This window comes from Typopeltis vanoorti, chromosome 20 (genome assembly GCF_054136105.1).
Source record: "Typopeltis vanoorti isolate ZY-2024b chromosome 20, IOZ_Tvanoo_1.0, whole genome shotgun sequence".
Classification (NCBI taxonomy): Eukaryota; Metazoa; Arthropoda; class Arachnida; order Uropygi; family Thelyphonidae; genus Typopeltis; species Typopeltis vanoorti.
Genome location: NC_143568.1, coordinates 45934678 through 45955681, shown reverse-complemented (window position 1 = coordinate 45955681; position 21004 = coordinate 45934678). Strand labels below are relative to the sequence as shown.

At 35.7% G+C, this 21004-nt stretch overlaps 1 protein-coding gene across 1 annotated transcript in view; it reads left to right on the top strand.

The window, feature by feature from the left end:
• The window catches only part of LOC150095406 (TBC1 domain family member 30), a 366057-nt gene that overhangs the window by 329646 nt on the left and 15407 nt on the right, over window positions 1-21004 (top strand). Inside the window, exon 8 of the mRNA XM_090410388.1 lies at window positions 12341-12542. Coding sequence (XP_090266514.1) covers window positions 12341-12542 — 202 coding nt within the window. The remainder of the gene's footprint in view (window positions 1-12340; window positions 12543-21004) is intronic.

Here is a 21004-nt window from a genome sequence, read left to right as displayed (position 1 = left end):
AACTATCTGAAACAGCATGTAATTGAAAATACTAGGGGTGTGAGAGTGCTTGACCTGGTAATTGCATCTCAAAATTTGACTGTAATGAATATGACCATGTTGCCACCTATTGGTGAGAGTGATCATAAGGTCTTGGTCTGGGAAGTGCTAAATATGTGGAATTTTCGATTAAGACAGGGTATATGTGGAATTACCATGGTGGCAAGTATGACAAGCTTAGGAGATTGCTTGGATCAGTGCCATGGCATGTACAACTGCAAGGGCTGGACGTCGATAGAGCATGGGAAGTGGTCAATGAGCATTTACAGGAGGTTATGGCTGATTGTATACTTAAGGTCCGAATAGTGAAACAAGTAGGGGTTAAATGGATGAATAACACCATTAAGCTTGAGCTGCAAAAAAGAAACAACTATGGAGGGAATTTCAGGCACACGAACGGTATAAAGTGCAGGCCAGAAGGGTAACGAGTGTGGTAAAAACAGCAAAAGCCGATTATGAAAGGAAACTAGCTATGCAAGCAAAAGAGAATCCCAAACAGTTCTTTCAATATGCTGCAAGCAAGAAAAAAACTGTACATGGCAAAATGATTTTAAGGAATGATGATGGTAAAGAGTTCACTGAACCAGTCGATATAGTTGAGTTACTGAGCGCTCACTTTGCAAAAGTATATCATCCAGGTGGTGACGTTGAAAAAATGAAGGAACCATTAGTTTATACGGGAATTGTGATGAATGAAGTGGAGGTGAATAGTCTATTACAGAACCTTAATGTGAATACATCTGTGGGATTGGATGGTATACCGGCACGGGTCTTGCATGAAGCAGCTAAGGAATTATCAGTGCCCTTGACGATGTTGTTTAATCTGAATCATCGGGTCTGGCTTAGTCCCGAAGGCGTGGAAAGAGGGGAAAATAGTTTCACTGCATAAAGGAGGATCCAAGACTGTGGTTGCAAATTACCGACCGATCAGCATATCAGGAGTCGTTGTCAAGGTCTTGGAGAAAGTAGCCAAGGGAAAAATACAGGAATGGATTGATGAAAATGAGATACTGTACAGAGGACAGCATGGCTTTGTGAAGGGTAGATCATGCCTCAGTAACTTGCTCAAGTTTTATAACAAGGTGACAGCTGAACTGGATAAGGGAAATGGGTTTACAGTGATACTGCTGGACCTGGCAAAAGCGTTTGACAGGATACCACATGGAATTCTAATCCGTAAACTACAACATATGGGAATGGATATAGGGTTGGTGAGATGGATAGCTGGGTGGTTGATGGAGAGATATCAAAGAGTAGTTTATTCAGGAGTAGAGTCCAAAAGACGGCCTGTGACTAGTGGTGAGCCACAGGGTTCTGTTCTTGGACCACTGCTGTTTAATCTGTTCATTAACAATATAGGGAAGGGTCTAAGTGGGACAGTTCATTTGTTCGCTGATGATGCAAAGTTGGGTAGGGCGATAGTGAACGCAGAAGATGTCAAAGTCTTGCAAGATGTCTTAGATAGATTGGAGTTCTGGACTAAGGAGAATGGATGTCAATTTAATGTGACAAAATGTAAGGTTATGCATTTCGGAGTGCAAAGATTAGCAGCAGTATACCACATTGGTGGAACTGTACTCCAAGAGATTGATGAGGCCAGGGACTTGGGAGTGTTGGTGGATAGGGAGATGAAGTTTAGGGGGCACATGGCGAAAGTAGCTAAATCAGCTCATCAACTCACTTGGTTGTTGAAAAATACCTTGACGAGCAGAGACAAGCAAATTATTGTACTTCTGTACCGAGCCCTGATAAGACCTCATCTTGACTACTGTGCCCAGATTTGGTCACCTCGGTTCCTTCTTGATGGGGAGGAGGTGTAGAGGATCCAGAGGTGAGTGACTAAGATGATAGCAGGTCTATGGAATGAACCATATGAGAACAGGTTGAAGATTTGTGGGTTGCAGAAACTAGTTGATAAGCGGAAAAGGGGAGATATGATTGAGACATTCAAATTGCTAAAAGGATTCTATAGGATTAATTCAGAAGATATTTTTGAGATCAGGACTGGTGGTGGGAGAACTAGGGGACACCCATGGAAGCTGGGCAAGAGCGTGGTTAGCAGGGGTGTTAGAGCTGGGTTCTTTACTTTTATACTGGTAAATGAGTGGAATAAGCTGCCAGAGTCTGTTGTGGGTGCTATAACAGTGAGCGAGTTCAAGGCAAGGTATGATAGATACTGTGAGAATGTTGAACAGTTGTGTGAACATGATGTTTAGGGCCTCCCTCGATGAGTCTAAGGACTCCCTGGAGTAGCCTGAAGTAATAATAATAATAATAATAAATAATTTTATCCTGCTCAAGACTAAATAGTGATCACTTCCAATTTCAAATCCTCTGTACACTCTGGTGTCCTGCACCAGGGAGAAAATATCACTATCAACAATAACATAGTCAATGAGACTTGTCTTATTCCTTGCCTCTTCTCTCCATGTGAATTTGTGCACATTTTTATGTTGGACCATGGTGTTAGTAATAACCACTCCATGTCCTGAGCAGAAATCCAAAAGGTATTTGACATTATTATTACCTTTGCTCATTTCTCCAAATTTTTCCAAAATATTTTTGTATGTCTGACAATCATTTCCTACTCTGCTATTCAGATCCTCAACAAGGACCAACTTTTCATTTTTCATTGTGTCAGTTGCTTTCTCTAAAGTCTAAAAATATTCCTCCACTTCTACCTTAGTAGAACCTTCTGTGGGACCATAGGCACAAATAAGTCTCATTGTCCAGTTCCCCATTCTCATATTTGCCCACATCACTCTACTCGAGACTGCCTGCCATTCAAGAAGATTAGCCTCATATTTTGTGTTGAATATTATGGCTACTCCTTCTTTTCCTTGATTGTCATTGCCTGAATATAACATTTTGTATTTATTGCTCAGAAAGATCTCACCAGTTTTTGTCTTTTTTGTTTCAGTCACTCCTATTATGTCGATCTGGTGTTTATCTAATTCCTTAGCTAGCTCCATTTCTTTGCCATACAGGCTTCTTATGTTGATATTACCGATCTGGTGAAGTTGAGTTGAGGTGTATTTTCAGATTTGCTCCAGTAGCTGACTTTTCGCCTGTTCGCCCTGGTTCCCTGGCGAAAACAACGGGGGCCTTGTTTAACCGGGCGACGCCCCATCCTGCATGAAATTTTTGTTGTACCATCATTTTGTATATTGGTTTAAACCAATAAGAATACAATTTGGTCAGCTAAATCCCAAATTGCCAGCCCATCCTTGTTAGGTCAGTATCCAGGTAGATACCCATCAGGGTACACCACAAGAATGTGAGGATTAGACATTAGGTCAGAAGCCCTGGTTCTCTGCATTCCTTTAAAGGCTATGTGGAGGTCTCCTCTCAGTTATACAGCTTTGACCCTTAAGCACCCACAAAAGTCAGAAATATTAAAAGATTGATCAGAAATTTCTGTGAATTCTTTCAGGATCAGTCCCTGGTTTCTGTTAAAGGAATCCTGTGAATGAATAACGCTTTAAAAGTTGAGAGAAATTTTCCTTTATGTGTAACACTGTGGATGTATATCATCTCATGTTGTGGTTAGTGAACATGATGTGTAAACCAGTAGGTGAATCCTTAGAAATTTACCGATATTAAGCATCATAACTTGTCAGTTATTTCAATATTTGTACTTAACAACATTAAAAACTCAGTTTTTCTAATAATAATTATTTTTTATTTAAATTATACATATTTGGTCATAAAATACTTAAAAATTAGACTTTTTGTGGTTATGAGACCATCGGTACTTTATTAATATAATCCCGCCTACTAGTTTCACTAGCAAGTGTCTAGCTTTGTCAAGGCTGAACAGTACACACCAAAAATATGAGAGAATACAGAATACAGTTAGCAACGTTTCTGTATTCTCTCATATTTTTTCTGTGTACTGTTCAGCCTTGACAAAGCTAGACAGTCGCTAGCGAAACTTGTAGGTGGGATTATATTAATAAAGTACTTATGGTCTCATAACCACAAAAAGTGTCGTTTTTAATAATTATTGTTCTAAAGTTTCATTGAAAATGATGAGGTGATTATTAAATAGAACTGGTACTTGTTTAGTCTCTGGGCTCTCTCCTTACTATTTGAACAGCACTAATGAATGTTGACTCTTTAATTAAATAGCCTCTTAATAAGACACACACTTATTGCAGCATATATAGGGATCCAGGTCTGCTCCTGATTTTGCTTTATATCAAATACAGCCCATGTGTTTATTGAGTAGTATGAATGATTGTTTTGCACATTTTCATGTTACTTTGCCCAAAACACATACAATCCAAATTGAGTATAATTCTATAAGAGTACAATTTCTTATAAGTCTACACTTATAAAAAATTGTATGACTGTATACATATGCTGTAACTTTATGCAACAACAAATGAGCAGGTACACCAAAATACCCTCAACAAAGTCACTTTAAATGCACACCACCCATTAAGAGAAAACATATGCTAAATCACAAGGTTGTGCAAAACCAGATATGTCTTCAGAGTAGTAACTATACATCTTTTTATGCTCTTAATTCCATGGTAGTTCGTTTACAGTACAGTGCTATCTCTCTGGACAATGACAGTGCCACATGGATATGCAACTTTGATTTAAATGATGTAATTGTCTCTCTCTCTCACACACACACACACTCACTCATGCCCTCTAGAGCTCAAACCCTAGAAATGATTTAACGCAGCTATTGCATTCTACTGAACAAATGGCATTTTCTTAGTTATTGCATATAGAAATGTTAAAATCACCTACTTTTATTTAAAGGCAAATTTCAATTGTACTGCATAATCCATATATCAGAATATCATCATCGAATTTCTGATATGTACCTTCAACTGGAGTGCGGATACTATGATAGTACTTGTTGAAGAGATTGCATTAATAACTTCTATCAATAAATTTCTCTCGATATTGCCAAATATTATATTTTGATCTTCTAAAATAGTTCTCAATACCTAGATCTTGGTCTTCTTCTAGGTTTTTCTTGCCATCCTGACATCAGAAACATCTGATGTTTCCTCTCTGTTAAGTAACCATGCTACCTGAGATTAGCACTTGTTACACATTCATGAATGCTAACAATGTCAGATCCCTTCCTGATATCATAATGATTCTGCCACTGATACTATCTGTTCATTCTCCCCCACCCCTTAATTTTTCTCTAAACTCTCATATCTCTGGTCTCTATTTTCATTAACTGTTTTATTTCTAACATAGCTCTCAGATACATAGCTCTCCTTATCATGCCAGCTTTTTTATTCTGTTGTCTTTTTCATATTCACTTTTCCATCTTCACTAAAAATTGTGCTTAAATTGTTGAAAAATTTTACTTGTTTTATAGGTTTTTGGCTCAGAATGTAGCTGATGTTTTCAGAAGTGTCCTGCCTATTTTTATACTGTATCATTTTATTGCTGATTTTCATGGTAAATTAATTACAGGAGTTATCCAGTTTAGTTAAGAAATCCTGCAGACTTGTACTGAATTTAAGAGTATAACATTATCTGTGTGAAGTAAAAAGTTGAGATCAGTGTCTCCAATTTTCATATCAAGTTTAGTGCACTTTCTTTTATAATGTGATCCATATTCATGATGAATAACATTGGAGATAAGGTGCACCCCTTGTCTTACACTTGATTTACATCAAACCATCTTCCTATAACTCCTTCACTTCAAACTGCCAGTATACAACTTTACTGTAGACTGTGTATTGCTCTGTATAATGTCCCATTTACACCACATAAATGTAGCATTTTGAATAGCTTTTCTGTTGTTCTCTTCTCCAAGTTACTTTTCCATAATTTTTATTATATGCCCTTCTCAGATAGATTAAAATAGATTAAAACAAAAGTTTCAAGATAACCCATTAAGCAGCGAAAAACATGTAGAAAATAATTGGAAGATTTTTGAAACAAATTTAACTGAAATAACAACAGAAATATTAGGGGGAAAAAAAGAATAACAGAATCAAGAAGATGGACTCCATTGTTTAATAAAGAAAGAAAAATATCAAAAATATCTACAAATGAAAACAACAGATAATTGGAACGAATATAAAGAAATAAAGTTAATCAAAAGAAAATAGAAAGGAAAAATCAATTTTGGGAATCATGTACAAAAGAACCTGAACATGATTTCTATGGTATACAGAAACAAATGTGGAGATTTATTAATACTCAAAAGAAGGAAGAAGCAGAATTAGAAATTAGAGGAATTAGAAAATTATTTTAAAAACCTTTGTAACCAAACAGTTGAAATAAAAGTAGAACAAGGTAAATAAACAAATCAAGAAGAAGAAATAAATACAACAGAAACAAAAATTGAAATAACAGAAATTGAAAATTCAATTAAAAAATTGAAAAATAGGAAATCACCGGGTCTAGATAATATCAATAATGAATTATTAAAAAATTGTAAGGAAATTATAATTCAAAGTTTAAATATACTATACAACCAAATAATAAATACAAAAAAGATTCCTGTAGAATGGAAAAAAAGTATAACGATGCCAATATTTAAAAAAGGAGATAAAAAAAACCCAGAAAATTATAGAGGGATAAATTTATTAAATATCTCATTAAAAGTACTAACAAGAATCCTAAAGAATAAAATAACAAAGGAAATTAATCTGTTAGATGAACAACAAGGTTGAAAGTTTTTCTACTTGGTTATACTATATAGTATAACCTATATACTCATAGATAGAGGCTAAATTTAGCCTCTATATACGGGTTACTCAGTTGTGAAGTTACTTCACGTGCAAACTTTGTTTGCTTACGTTTGGATAAAGGATTAAACCAACAATATAATTTATTGGCATCTTTAATTTATACTAGACCTCCTTGCTAACCTTATCAATCTTTGGACACAAGCCATGGAGAGATTTGGAGAATCTTGCATGTTGCTATTGATAATTCCAAGCCATCTGATCAAGTCTGGTATTGTGGCTTCCTAACCAAGCTAACATCATATGGTCTCCCTGCTACCCTTTGTGTGAGTAGATTGCCAGCTTCTTCTCTGGTCATGTGTTGCATGTCATGATAGAAAGTTCCCTCTCATTTGATTTTTACAATTCTGAGGTAACCCAAGGCTCTCCTCCTCTCCTTATTTCCTCTTTCTCGTTTACAAAAACCTTGTAGTACTCAAGTTTCAAGAGCTTCTATGGCTAGTGCCTTAATCACCAATCTTTTAGCCATTCTCAAGTAAGATGAAGAAATTTTAATACTATGAAAACACAATCCTGCTTTATTTCTTCTAAAACTGCTGACAATTGACTTGCTCTCTTTAACTTTTGATAACACTCCACTCACCAACCAAGATCGGTTTCCTCTTCTTGGGATAGATGTAACTTTCACATCTATCCTTGCATAAACATATCACATCCATAGCTTCTTCACCCTCTAAATATATATATATATATATATATATATATATTTTTTTTTTTTTTGCCTAAACATTGTCCCTTCTACCAAACTTATAACACTTTATAAATCCCAAATCCACCCAACCTTAGAATATTGCTCTAATTTGAGATAGTGTTCCAAAAACATCCCTCAGAGTACTAAATTTTATCCAGAAGCTATTTGCTTAAGAGATGATCTTTCTCTTGGTGACTTCCTACAGTCACTTTTCCATGGATACTTCTCCATGGCTGGCACTATTCCTCTGCTTCTCTCTAATGATGTGCAAACATGGGCAGCTGCTGGTGTATCCATCTGCTATTATTCAGCTCCAGACTCACTGAACCAACTTCTCATCCTCTTTCTTTATTCATATATCTCTGTCCTTTGGAATAGTCTTCCCCAAAGAGAATAAAACCTCTAACTCTTCAAGAAATGCATTAATAGATTCCTCTCTCTCTCACACATCATTTCCTGCATATTGTCATGTTATAGATTTTGAGTCCTCTTGTGTGGCGTTGGTATAAAAACAAAAACAAAAAAAATTTTTTTTAATTATTCCAATCTATTTCTTGAACTTTCATTAAAGCATAGCATGTGCACAAACAAACAAACATGTTTGTGTTCAGTGTCATTAATATCTTCCCCTGCTTGAATATGTATCACTTGTTCTGTTCATCACATGAGAGTACACAGATATGTTTTCATAGTGATGAATTTATGGAGACACAACACACATGTTAGAATAATTACTTTACTTAACATTAGGAAAGAAACATTCGACATTTCAACCTCTGTATTAAGGTCATCATCAGGAAAAATGCATATGTATAAGATACAAGCTATATGACACTGCACTATACAAAAGTAAAATGAATCTAAATGCTTGTTAATCTTTTAACATAGCCTAACCTCTTGTGTGTGTGTGGGGGGGGGAATAAATTAATTAAATTAAAAAAAATAATAATAAATTAAATTAAAATAAATAAATAAAATAAGAAAAAATTAAAAACGGAGCTACATTAAACATTTCTAAATTCCTCTCGTAATGTGATTTTCTTCTGGGCTTGTTCTAGTTGCTATACAAAGTTGCAGATGAGTCCTCCACATTCTTGGAATGATTAATCCATCATTTTTGTTCAGGTTTGGATAATGTTTTAGCATTTCACAAGCTTCTTTGAATTTTCTCTTGGAAAAGCTCCAAGCCTACACCTCACCAGGTTTTGGTGCGGTGTAGGGACTTGGAGCTTTTCCAGTCAATTCTCAAGCATGTTTGGACTGCGTAATCTAATAGGCCCCGTTTTACCATAGTGGAGATATTTAATGTGTCGTTTGTGTTCATCTTTTCTGATTGGGATAGTGCATCCTGTTTCCCCTATGTAAGGTAGGTTACAGGTACATTGGATTTTGTATACCCTTGGGTGTGCCAGGTATGGAAGAGGATCTTTGGAAGAGCTAAGTAAATTTCTTAAGTTTGTCAGGAGTTTGAAGGCAGTCTTAATGTTGTATTTATGTAGTGTTCTGTTTATTTTTTCTGAAATGCCTCTGATATAGGGTATGGTATGGCATTCTTGTAATCTTTTTTGGTTTTAGTGGCATTTTTATGGAGGATTTTGTAAATCTTTTTTTTATTGCAGCTATTTTTTACAAATGTTTGGTTAATGATCTCGAATTCTTGGTTCAGAGCTTGTTCATTAGAGAAAATTGTTAGGGCTCTGTGTTTGAGGGTGCTTATGCCTCCTAGTTTTTGTGTTGGATGGTGGTATGAATTTTTATGTATGTATTGGCCCGTGTGTATAGGTTTGCGATAGACTGTGAAGGAGAGATAGCCTGATGGAAGACGTGTGACGAGTGTATCTAGAAAAGGAAGAGAGTTGTTTGTTTTCGATTTTGATGGTGAATTGGATGCTTTTGTGTTGTTTGTTCAGGTGGCTTAGGAATGTATTTAAAGTTTCATGACCATGGAGCCAAATGGCGAATATGTCATCAACATATCTGAGCCAAACTTTAGGCTGGCTGAACCCAGTGCTCAAAGTCCTCCATGTAAAAGTTAGCAAGGGGGGGGGGGGAGTGGTGAACCCATGGCCATACCTTCTTTTTGTAGGTAAAAATTATTTTGCCACACGAAATACCCAGAGCAGAGTACATGGGCAGAGAGGGCCGTGATGTCAGGCAAAAATATGTTTTGTAAGAGCATAATAGTATCATTGATCGGGACATTGGTGAAAAGGGCAGTTATATCAATGCTGACTAATAAATCTTTGTCGTTGAGTGTGATGTTTCTAATTTTGTTTATAAAGTGTTATGTAATTTTTATGTAGGAGAGGGAGTGACCTACCAACTCCTTAGGTGTGGCCACTAATTTCTTGGCTAAGTGATAATTAGAACTGTTGATCCCTATCGGTTGTAGTGGTCTGTTTGTTTTGCATATTTTTGGCAGGCCATAAATTCTGGGAGTGCAGGCATAATGTGGTATTACTTTTTTGGTTGTTTCTTTTTGCCACGTGATCACCGATATGATTAATTCTGTAGTTTTCTTTTTGATGCACTTTGTAGGGTTATAATTCACCATTTGGTACGTGTTGTGGTTGGATACTAAATGGTTCATTTTTTCTAGGTATGCTGTCCAATCGAGGACAACGGTAGCATTACCTTTATGTGCTTTTGTAATCATGATGTCTTTGTTATTTTTTAAGGATTTAATGACCAATTTTTCTGTTTTGGTTAGGTTGCAACTTAGTTGTTTACTACAGTTTAATATGTATGATGTTTCTATTTGTATTTTGTATGCTAAATTGGAGGGGAGGGTTCTTTGATCTCTTTCAATATGATAAATGAAATCTAATTTGTTAACTGACCTTGGTGCAATGGCGTAGTTCGAGACTTTTTCCAGAAGTGCGAGTTCTCCTACATTAAGGTTGTAGCCAGATTTGTTAATAACTTGGCCATGGTCCATTGGTGGTTGGTGCTCCTGACTTTGCTCATAAGTGATTGGCTGCTCCTTGTATTGTTGGTTCCAGTTTGGTTCCAAAACATATCCAATTCACCATTGAAATCAAAAACAACAACTCTCTTTCTTTTCTAGACTAGCTCATCACACTTCTTCCCTCGGCTGTCTCTCTTTCACAGTCTACCACAAACCTACACACATACACACACACACACACTGGCCAATACACACATAAAAAAATTTATACCACCATCCAACACAAAAACTAGGAGTCATAAGCACCCTCAAACACAGATCCCTAACAGTTTGCTCTAATGAACAAGCTCTGAACCAAGAATTCGAAATCATTAACCAAACATTTGTAAAAAATGACTACAATAAAAAAAACATTCACAAAATCCTCCATAAAAACCCCACTAAAAACAAAAAAAAAAAAAAAAAAAAGAAAGAAAAGAAAATTACAAGAATGTCATAGCCATTCTCTATATCAGAGGCATTTCAGGAAAAATAGACAGAACATTACATAAAAACAACATTAAAACTACCTTCAAACCCTGACAGAATTAAGAAATTTACTTAGCTCTTCCAAAGATCCTCTTCCATACCTGGCCAACCAAGTGGTATACAAAATCCAATGTACCTGTAACCTACCTTACATGGGGGAAACAGGACGCACTATCCCAATCAGAAAAGATGAACACAGATGACACATTAAATCCCTCCACTATGGTAAAACAGGCCTATCAGACCATGCACTCCAAACCTGCCACAGAATTGACTGGAGAAGCACCAAGTCCTTACACTGCACCAAAACCTCGTTTAAGAAAAAATTCAAAGAAGCTTGTGAAATACTAAAACATTATCTAAACCTGAAAAAAAATTATAGATTAATCATTCCAAGAATGTGGAGGACCCATCTGCAACTCTTATAGCAACCAGAACAAGCCCAGAAGAAAATCACAATGCGAGAGGAATTTAGAAATTTTAATGCAGCTCCGTTTTTAATTTATTTGTATTTTAATTTTTTATTTTACTTTTTTTTTTTTTTCCCCACAAGAGGTCAGGCTAGGTTAAAAGATTAACAAGCATTTAGATTCATTTTACTTTTGTATAGTGCAGTGTCATATAGCTTGTATCATATACATATGTATTTTTCCTGATGATGATCTCAGTACAGAGGTTGAAACGTCAAATGTTACTTTCCTAATGATAAGTAAAGTAATTATTCTAAGACATGTTGTGTCTCCATGAATTCGTCACTATGAGCAATGTAACATTGATGAAATATCGGAAGTTTTAATTAAAGTTATTGTAATTAATTTCCAGTACACATTTGTAATTTCCTGAAAATAATAGTTATAATCAGGTCTGACAATATAATAACAAAAAAAAATTGAGTTTATTAATATCGAAATTCATCATCTGAGAATTTTTACTAAGAGCCCCCAAAAAACTTGCTTTTTTTTTTTTTTTACATGCTGAAACTTCTCATTACCAAAGTGACTTGCCACATTTTTATTATTATTATTATTTGACACCTCCAAGGAGTCCAAGGACTCATCGAGGGAGGGCACCTGCTCTACAACTCTGTCTCTGCCATTCAATCGCCAACTGACTGCAACTGCACCAACACCATCTACCACTGACCACCACCGGTATTTCCACAATCACAAACAATCATATCCATGACAGGATTCGAACCTTCAGGCCTTTTTGCTGGAGAGCTGATATGCTAACCACTCGGCCAACCAGGCCGGCAATGATATAATATTCTGCATGTTTTTAAACAGATAGATGTGTATGTAATCATATATTTTGTCATAAGTACTGATACTTGTGTAAGAATTAAATAACAATAAGAGTATATGGTGGTAGAAATCGAAGACTAGAATATATATTTTTTTTTTTTAATACATGTTTATCTGTTTTCTTTTTTGCCAGAAAATTTACACTTTAGCACCTTTTCCCTTCCCTCAGCTGACTGAACTCCGTGACCGATATACCTATAATATACAACCTTTCAGATCATCCCTCACATCCAAGAAAACTGGTTTCAGTATATTTTCAGGAGGAAATGAAGATGAAACAGATGACTTGGTTGTTGCAGCTTGGTGTATTTCAAATGCAAGGCCTCATTCAAAAGGTAAAATTCATTTGTTTAATTGTGTACCTCTATTAGAGCATACTTCTATACGTATGGTAGTATGCCCTAATATTATATCTAAAATGATACTGCATAAAAAGATTAAAGTTTGAGATAAAAGTTCACCTTTCATAATTTTCAGAGGTATTGTTTGGGTTCATAAACAGTTTATTGTGAAATTAAGGATAGGGTTGCCAACTTGAGCTCATACATAAGTTATTGTCATTTGAGAATTGAAGTTTTATTGGAAAAAGTTTTATGCTGTCATTGCTATTATTTATAATCTATTAGGACCAGATTATTAATGGAAATGGTGTCCAGATAGGAGATATTAAGCTTTCTTTATGCAGATGACCTCATCCTTTTAAATAAAACTACTACAGTTTTAAGAGTTTTTTGCCAAATTAATAGAAAAATGTTACATAACTCCACTGCAAATTCTTTGTCCTTCAGAAACATGCACTTGGAAATGCACTTAATTTTTGTATAAATAATTTAGCTGTTAAAATACCTGCAGAATATTGAATTGTAATTTAAACTTACTTCCTATTCTTTTAATTTGTAACAAATATTCTTTTAATATTTTGACACTACAAGTTTTTCTGTAGAACATTCTCTTCTTTAGCATTATCATTCATTCATCTTCAAGGTCCACCTTTCCTAATTGGGTTGTGGGGGAAGTAGCTGCAAGAGGAACTTCCAATGGTCACAATCCTCCGCCACCGAGGATTATGTATTGCTAAAAAATGTCAACATGATGTTGTTTTGTTTTTTTTGCTGTATTTTCTGTGGTATTAAAATTAGTAAAATACTTTATCTTTGAAAACATTGATTCACTATTGTTTCTACTTCTTCCTTTCCAGTAATAGGCCTAGTGGCCTGTTATGGTCTCTTCCCATCTTTTCAATATCTCTGTCTCTCTCTAGGGAGTCTTCCTTTACTCATTCTTTCTATAGGCTAAGACAGGTATCAGCTCAAGTTTCTTTAAGATATCGTTATTTCTTTTGAAGTCAAGTCTATTGTATCCAGCTGTTTTGTGCATGAATCTCATTTCAGAGCTTATCAGTCTTTTTCTATCTGCTTGAGTTATAGTCCTGGCTTCTGAACATATGTTAGGATAGATCTTGCTATTGAGTTATGAATTATTATTCTTGTTTTCTTGTTTATTAAATTTGGATTGAATATCTGATTAATAGTTTTTGTTATTCCTATATAATTATTATTACGTGACACCTTTAGAGAGTCCAAAGACTCATCGAGGGAGGGCACCCACTCTACATCTCTGTCTCCGCCACTCAATCCACCAACTATAACAAACCGCAACTACACCAACACCATCTACTACCCACCACAACTAATATTTTCACAGACAATCACGAACATCCATGCCAATGGCAGGATTTGAACCCCGCAGCCTTTTGGCTGGAGAGCAGATACGCTAACCACTCGGCCAACCAGTTATTTTATGTTGCATGTCTTTCATGCGATAAGTGGTAGCCTAGATATTTCAATGTATTAACTTTTTAAAACTTTTCAAATGTTCTGGAGACAACTTCAGATACAAACTACTTAGAATTCAGGAATAAGATCCTAAATGGCCAATTACCAGAAAACTGGCAAAATGCTGTGATCATCCCCATCTTGAAAAAAAGGCAATATTAATGAATGTCAAAACTACAGAGGCATTAGCTTTTTAAATACTGGATATAAAATATGCTCAAGCCTCATAAAGACTAAATTAAACAAATATTATGAAAATATTTTTGGAGAGGAACAAAATGGTTTCAATAAAGGCAGATCCTGTACTGATGCCTTTTTCACTCTCAAGCTTTTGATAGAAAAAAAAGAAGAGAATTCAGTTTAGAGACCCATGTGTTATTCATTGATTATAAAAAGACCTTTGATAAAGTCAGTCATAATAAACTACTGGAAATTTTAAGAGATTACAACATTCCTAAACAGTTAATTAAATCAATTTTCAATATATATATATATAACAACAACCAAATTAAAATAAAGATAGCCTCATAAAAATCTGAATCGCAGAACATAAATGCAGGTGTCTGACAAGGATATAGTCTACCATTGCTCCTCTATCTATTTTAAGAATAATATAAGAGTATGGAGGGAAACAACCAATTTTGACATTCAAATAAATGATTGCACTAACATCGACACAATTTTATTTGCCAATGATTAGGTCCTAATTGAAGATAACAAAGATTTACTTCAAGTAAGTGAGCAGAATTTTCATTAAATGCAATAGCAAAAATATACAATATGAAAATATCCACTTCCAAAACCAAAGTCATGGCATTTAAAGGCCAAGACCTAGTTAGAAGCAAAATTTGCATCCAGGTTGATATAGAACAGGTTAATACATTGTTTCTACTTTTTTCCTACCAAAACATACTGTCCCTGATGAGGGTTCTTGATATTTCATCATTAAATTTGTTAATCCACTAATTTTGTAACTTAATAAATTTGATTTTTAGAATAAGAATAGGTGCTCACAGAAAAGAGATTGAAGACTCAAAGGACTGAAAATTGTCAACATTGAGTTAAATAAATTTGAGTTGTCTGATTTATGAGGTAAGTTATTTTTACCTCAGCATTCAAAAGGATCGCACTATCAAAAGCATGAGGGAATAAAGTAAAATCTTTGTTGTGTAATAAGATAGAACTGTGTTTTGATGGTATCAAAATTCACTAGAATTTCAATGCTATTTCGTTCCACTTCAGAATGCTGAGAGATCAGTATTAAGACATTGGTTATGGACGATCTCGACTCTTAAAATCATAGTACTACAATGTTTATCAAATGAAGAAGGAGAGTAATGTCATTAGCACAACTGTAGATAGGATTTGGAGTTATAGACAGAAGGTCATTGATATATATAGTAGGAAGAATATGTCAAGAATACAGAACGTTGGGATACCCTAGCATTGACAGAAAAATGTGATGAGAAAACCATTTATTTTGATGCACAGTAAACTATTAGAGAGGAAAAAAACAATTCCAGTCACAAAGTGTAGGATGGAAACCATAAGATGGTAGCTTGGTAAGAAGATCTCTATACCAGACCCAGTCAGATGTCTTGGAAATGTGTAGAGCAATCATAAGTTTCTCCAAACGTTTCCATGGCTTGTGTTCCGAGGTGGGTAAAGTTGGCTAGGATGTCTACTGTAGAATGACGGAATCTGTATAGGCATTTACTAATTAATTGGTGAGTCTCCAAATAGTGAAGAAACTGGTTGTGGATGTCTTCATCACTTTCAGAGTACTGAAGTGAGGGCAGTGGGACTATAGTTTGATGGCTGACTTTTATCTTCCATTTTAGGGACTAGCTGGATAAAAGCTAGCTTCCATCTTTTTGGGTGGATGTCAGAGAAGTAGGACAACTTACATGGTGATACAGGATGGGTGTTAATTCAGGCAAAAAAAAATAAAAGATGGGATATGATAGAAACTTTTAAGTTACTTAAAGGGTTTTATGGGATTGATGCAAGGGAAATGTTTCAGCACTTAGCTGAATAAGAGCTCATTCCTGGAAGTTGAGTAAAGGTGTGGTTAGTAGGGGTGTGAGGACTAGATTTTTTTGCTTGGAAAGTTGTGAATGAATGGAATGGGTTGCAAGAGTCAGTTGTGAGCCCTTTGCCTGTTAATGGGTTCAAGGAGAGGTATGATAGATTATATGGATAGTTTGGGACCCCTGTGATGAGTCTTTGGACTCCATGGAAGTGCCCATATAATAATAATAAAATAATATGTTAAGTTGCAAGAATGAGGAACCATATAAACACAGTGAACAGAGAGAAGAGGTAGAAGATCCTTGGGTGAGCAGATGAGTGCAACCAGCTTCAGATGACATTTGAATGCAGTACAGAGATTGTGCATTTTTAGTGTTCTAGCTATTTTTTCAAGGTGCCCTTCAGATAAAGGATATATATAGTAATGTCATCATTGTTCCATATATTTGGGACACTTCCGAAAAAATAGCTAGAACTTTAAAAAAAGTACAATCTCTGCACTTCATTCCAACCTCATCTGATGCTGCCCTCATTTGCTCTACCAAGGATCCTCTACTTCCTCTCTCTATTCCAGGTGTTTATAAGGTTCCTTGTTCTTGCAACTTATCATATGATGGTCAAACTGGAAGATTTGTAAACATCTCTGCCACCCCATAAGTATTCAGTCAGATTTAGCTAACCGTGCCTTGGATACCTTGCACAGAATCAAATGGAAGAAAAGTGCTTCACCACAACAAATACAAATACTTTTTTTTAGAATCAGCAGTAGATTTAAAAAAATCGAACATAATCTTAATAAATATGGTTGTATTAAACTTCCCAAGATTTGGAAAACTTTAATTCTCAGGCCCATAAAGGATGTTCCTCATAGGACTTGAGGCTTTATCTAATCTTTTTTACTTATTGTTTTGTGTATTTTTGTGTGTTTTTCAAATGTTAATATTGTTTCCCTGATGATGTCTCAGTGACTGAGATGAAATATAGGGTTGATTAAATGTGTATTTAATTATTTATTTGTGCTGTTTTTATTACATTCAACCTTATAATGAATACCTGAATAATTGTTCGTACTGTGCTTCGGACCCCTACAATAATTGTTCAGATCTCCTAATGCAGCATCAGAAGACTCCATGGAGGTTTCTGTATAATGATAATATTTCCATCAAAAGATTACAAAGAAGAGATCTCTCTCTTTTCTTAAATTTCTTATATTTAAGAAAAGAGATAGGAATGACTGTGGGAACCATTGAGGAATAGGGTTTTTTAAATACAAGTTACAAAATATATGTAGGAAAATTCTGAATAAAAGTTAGAAATAGAGCAAACATTTTACTATCAGAACAACAGAGGTTTTCAGATAAGCATGATCATGTATAGATAATATTTGTGTTAAAACAAATTACTGAAAAAAGAAGAAAATTTAATTTGGAGGCACATTTGACATTTGTAGATTATGAAAAGCTTTTCTTAATATATAATATACAAAGAAAAATTATAGCATATATGAAACAACCAGAATATCAAATTTAGTGCAAGTGATACGTATACATTTAGTTAAAAGTTTACATAAAGATATAAAGTTATAAATAATTTAATTTAACAGAAGAAACAGAAACTGATTTTGGGGGTTGCTACAAACCAAGGAGCATAGAGGGTGGGGACCAGGAGATGTGTAGACAGCTGAGCTTGGCAAGTGCAAGAAGAATTATTGTTATGGGAGATTTTAACTACAGCAGTATAAATTGGGGAGAGGAAGATGCATGTAGCAATAAGGAAATGGAATTTCTAGAATTCTTGAGGGACAAATATATTGGGCAACACGTAATAGAGGGAACAAGAGGTTCAAGATTTTTTGGATTTGGTCATAGCATCAAAAGAGTTGATAATAACTGAGATGACATCTCTCCCACCAGTTGGAGAGAGTGACCATATGGTTTTGACTTGGAAGATGAATAGACATGCAGGAGTATCAAAGAAAAGGGAATGTACGGGGAATTATAAGGCAGGTGATTATAATATCAAAGACGTCAACTTGGGGAAGTTTTATGGAGGGAGGAATTGGAAGGATGGGATATCATTAGTGCTTGGGAAATTGTGAAGGAATATTTGCTAGCAGCAATAGTAAGCTGTATCTACGAGTGAAGAAGAGGACACAATTTGGTGTAAAGTGGATGACAAATAATATTAAACAGAAACTGCATGTGAAAAAGAGGCTATGGAGGAGATATAAAGAGACAGGTGAAGAGCAGATGCATGAAGAATATAAGACACAGGCCAGTAGAGTGACTAGTATGGTGAGGAAGGCGAAACTGGAATATCAGAAGAGATTGGTCCTAAGATCCAAAGAAAATCCTAGGGAATTTTTTAGCTATGTGGCCAGTAGGAGGAGAAATGATTATGGAATAAAAATGGGAATAGAGTGACTGATGCAGAGGACATAGTGGAATTGTTCAATGAACACTTTATTGGTGTATTTCATCCTAGAGGAGTAAATTTGAATACTAGAGGAATAGGACAGGTTCGAGGTTTAGAGGTGCAGTAGGAGAGCATGTTCCAAATACTGAGTACTCTGGATGTCAGTAAAGCTGTGGCATTAGGTGGTATTTCACCACAAGTTTTGTGAGAATGTACTAAAGAACTGACAGCTTGTTTGACCTGGCTTTTCAATGAAAGGTGCCTAGGGAATGGAAGGAAGGTAAGATACTGCCATTGAATAAGGGTGGTAGCAGATTGGAAGTGTCTAATTATAGGCCAGTTTGTGTGTCATCAGTAGTTGTTAAGATCTTGGAGAAATTAGTTAGGGACTGTATACAATATTGGACAGATGAGGATAATGTTATCTGCGAGAGTCAACTTGGATTTGTGAAGGGGCACTCTTGTTTTAGTAATTTGCTAGCCTTTTTAATAAAGTTACAAGAGCAGTAGATGAGGGAAAGACATATACAGTCATTTTCTTGGATTTAGCAAAGGCATATGACAGGGTGCCACATGATAAGCTGATATTTAAGTTGCAGCACATAGGTTTGGATGTCAGGTTGGTCAACGGGATTCAGGATTGGCTGTCTGATAAGTATCAGAAAGTTGTGTATGGTGGGGCAGTTTCAAGGAGGCAGAGGGTTACAAGTGGGGTCCCACAGGGCTCAGTACTGCGACCTATATTGTTTAACCTTTATATCAATGACATTGTCAGTGGATTGCAGGGGGATATTCAGTTGTTTGCGGATGATGTGAAGCTGGGAAGGGTTATTAGTAATGGTGCAGATGTGGTAGTCCTGCAAGAGGATTTGAGTAAGCTAGACAGATGGGCAAATGAATGGGGGTGTCAGTTTAATGCAGCAAAGTGTAAGGTCTTGAGGTTTGGGACACATCGATGGGATGCTGCATACTTTATTGGAGGAGCTATACTGGATGAAGTAAGGGAGACAAGAGATCTGGGGTTGTTGATTGATAGAAACCTGAAATTCAGGAGACATATTGCAAAAGTGGTGAAGTTAACACAGAGGATTACTGCAATAATGAGAAGGACACTAACCTGCAGTGATAAAAGAGTTATCATTCCGTTGTATAAGACCCTGATCAGACCACACTTAGACTATTGTTCTCAGATTCAGTCCCCAGGATTGGAAGGGGATAAATTAACTGTGGAAAGGGTACAAAGGTGGATAACAAAGATGGTTTCAGGACTGTACAATATCAGTTATTAGGAGCAGCTGAGGGAATGTGGACTGCAGAGTTTGGTGGATAGAAGAAGGACAGGCGATATGATTGAGACTTTTAAACTGTTGAGAGGTGGTTACAGGATTGACACTGGGGGTTCTTTCGCTTGAACAGCGGGGAAGGAGTGATGACAAGGGGCCATCCCTGGAAGTTACAAAAGGAAACTGTGAGCAAGAGGGTGAGGAGTGGTTTCTTTGCATGGAGGGTGGTTGAACTGCGGAATACATTACCTGATAGAGTGGTGAGAGCGAGAATGGGCAATGAGTTTAAGGAGTGGTATGATAAGCTTTGTGTTTCCTAGGAGGGACCTCCCACGATGAGTCTTGATAGACTCATCGTGGGAGGTCCCTCGATGAGTCTTTCCTAGGAAGGAACCTCCCATGATGAGTTTGACTCCTAGGAGGCCTAAATAATAATAATGATGATGATGATATAAGACAGGGATGTAGTTTGTATATTTTTTTATTATTTCACAGTATTTATAATTTTTTTATTATCAGCAACAGCTGTATATGTATCTCTGTATGTTTGTGTATATATATATATATAGTTAAAATGATTAAAATATGAAAAACAACAGTAAAAGAAGGAATTCCTAACAAGAGCTACCATTAAAGAGGATGTGTAGGAGATGAAAGATTTTAGGGATGGTGGTGGATAGGGAGCTGAAATTTTGGGGATATTTTGCTAAAATTGTGATGGTAGCAGAACAGAATATGGCAAATGATTTGGACAACAGTGACATAGTAGTAAGGATGTTATCATTCCATTGCATCCTAAGGCTTTGATCAGACCACATATAGATTGCTGTGTAATGATTTGGTCACCTGATTTTCAAAAGGAGGAAGAGATGTTTGGCTAGCAAACAGTGCTCATAGAGCCTCTCACCCCCATAGGCTTTCAGTCTAATCTTTTCCACTTATTGTTTTGTGCATGTTTGTGTGTTTACAGTTTTAATATTGTTTCCCTGATGATGACAAAATACAGGATTGATTAAATGTATGTTTAATTATTTATTTGTGCTTTCAGTCCTATTTATAATTAACTCAGACAAAAAAAGGTTATGTGGGTAGAATATGTGCCTTCCATATTCTTGGGATTTTTAGACCATGATTATTGTTAAAATTAAGGTTGTTGATAAAAATTTCACAGGCCTCCTTAATTTTAAGTTCATACCATGTTTTGGTGTGATGTAAACAACAGATGCTTTTTCA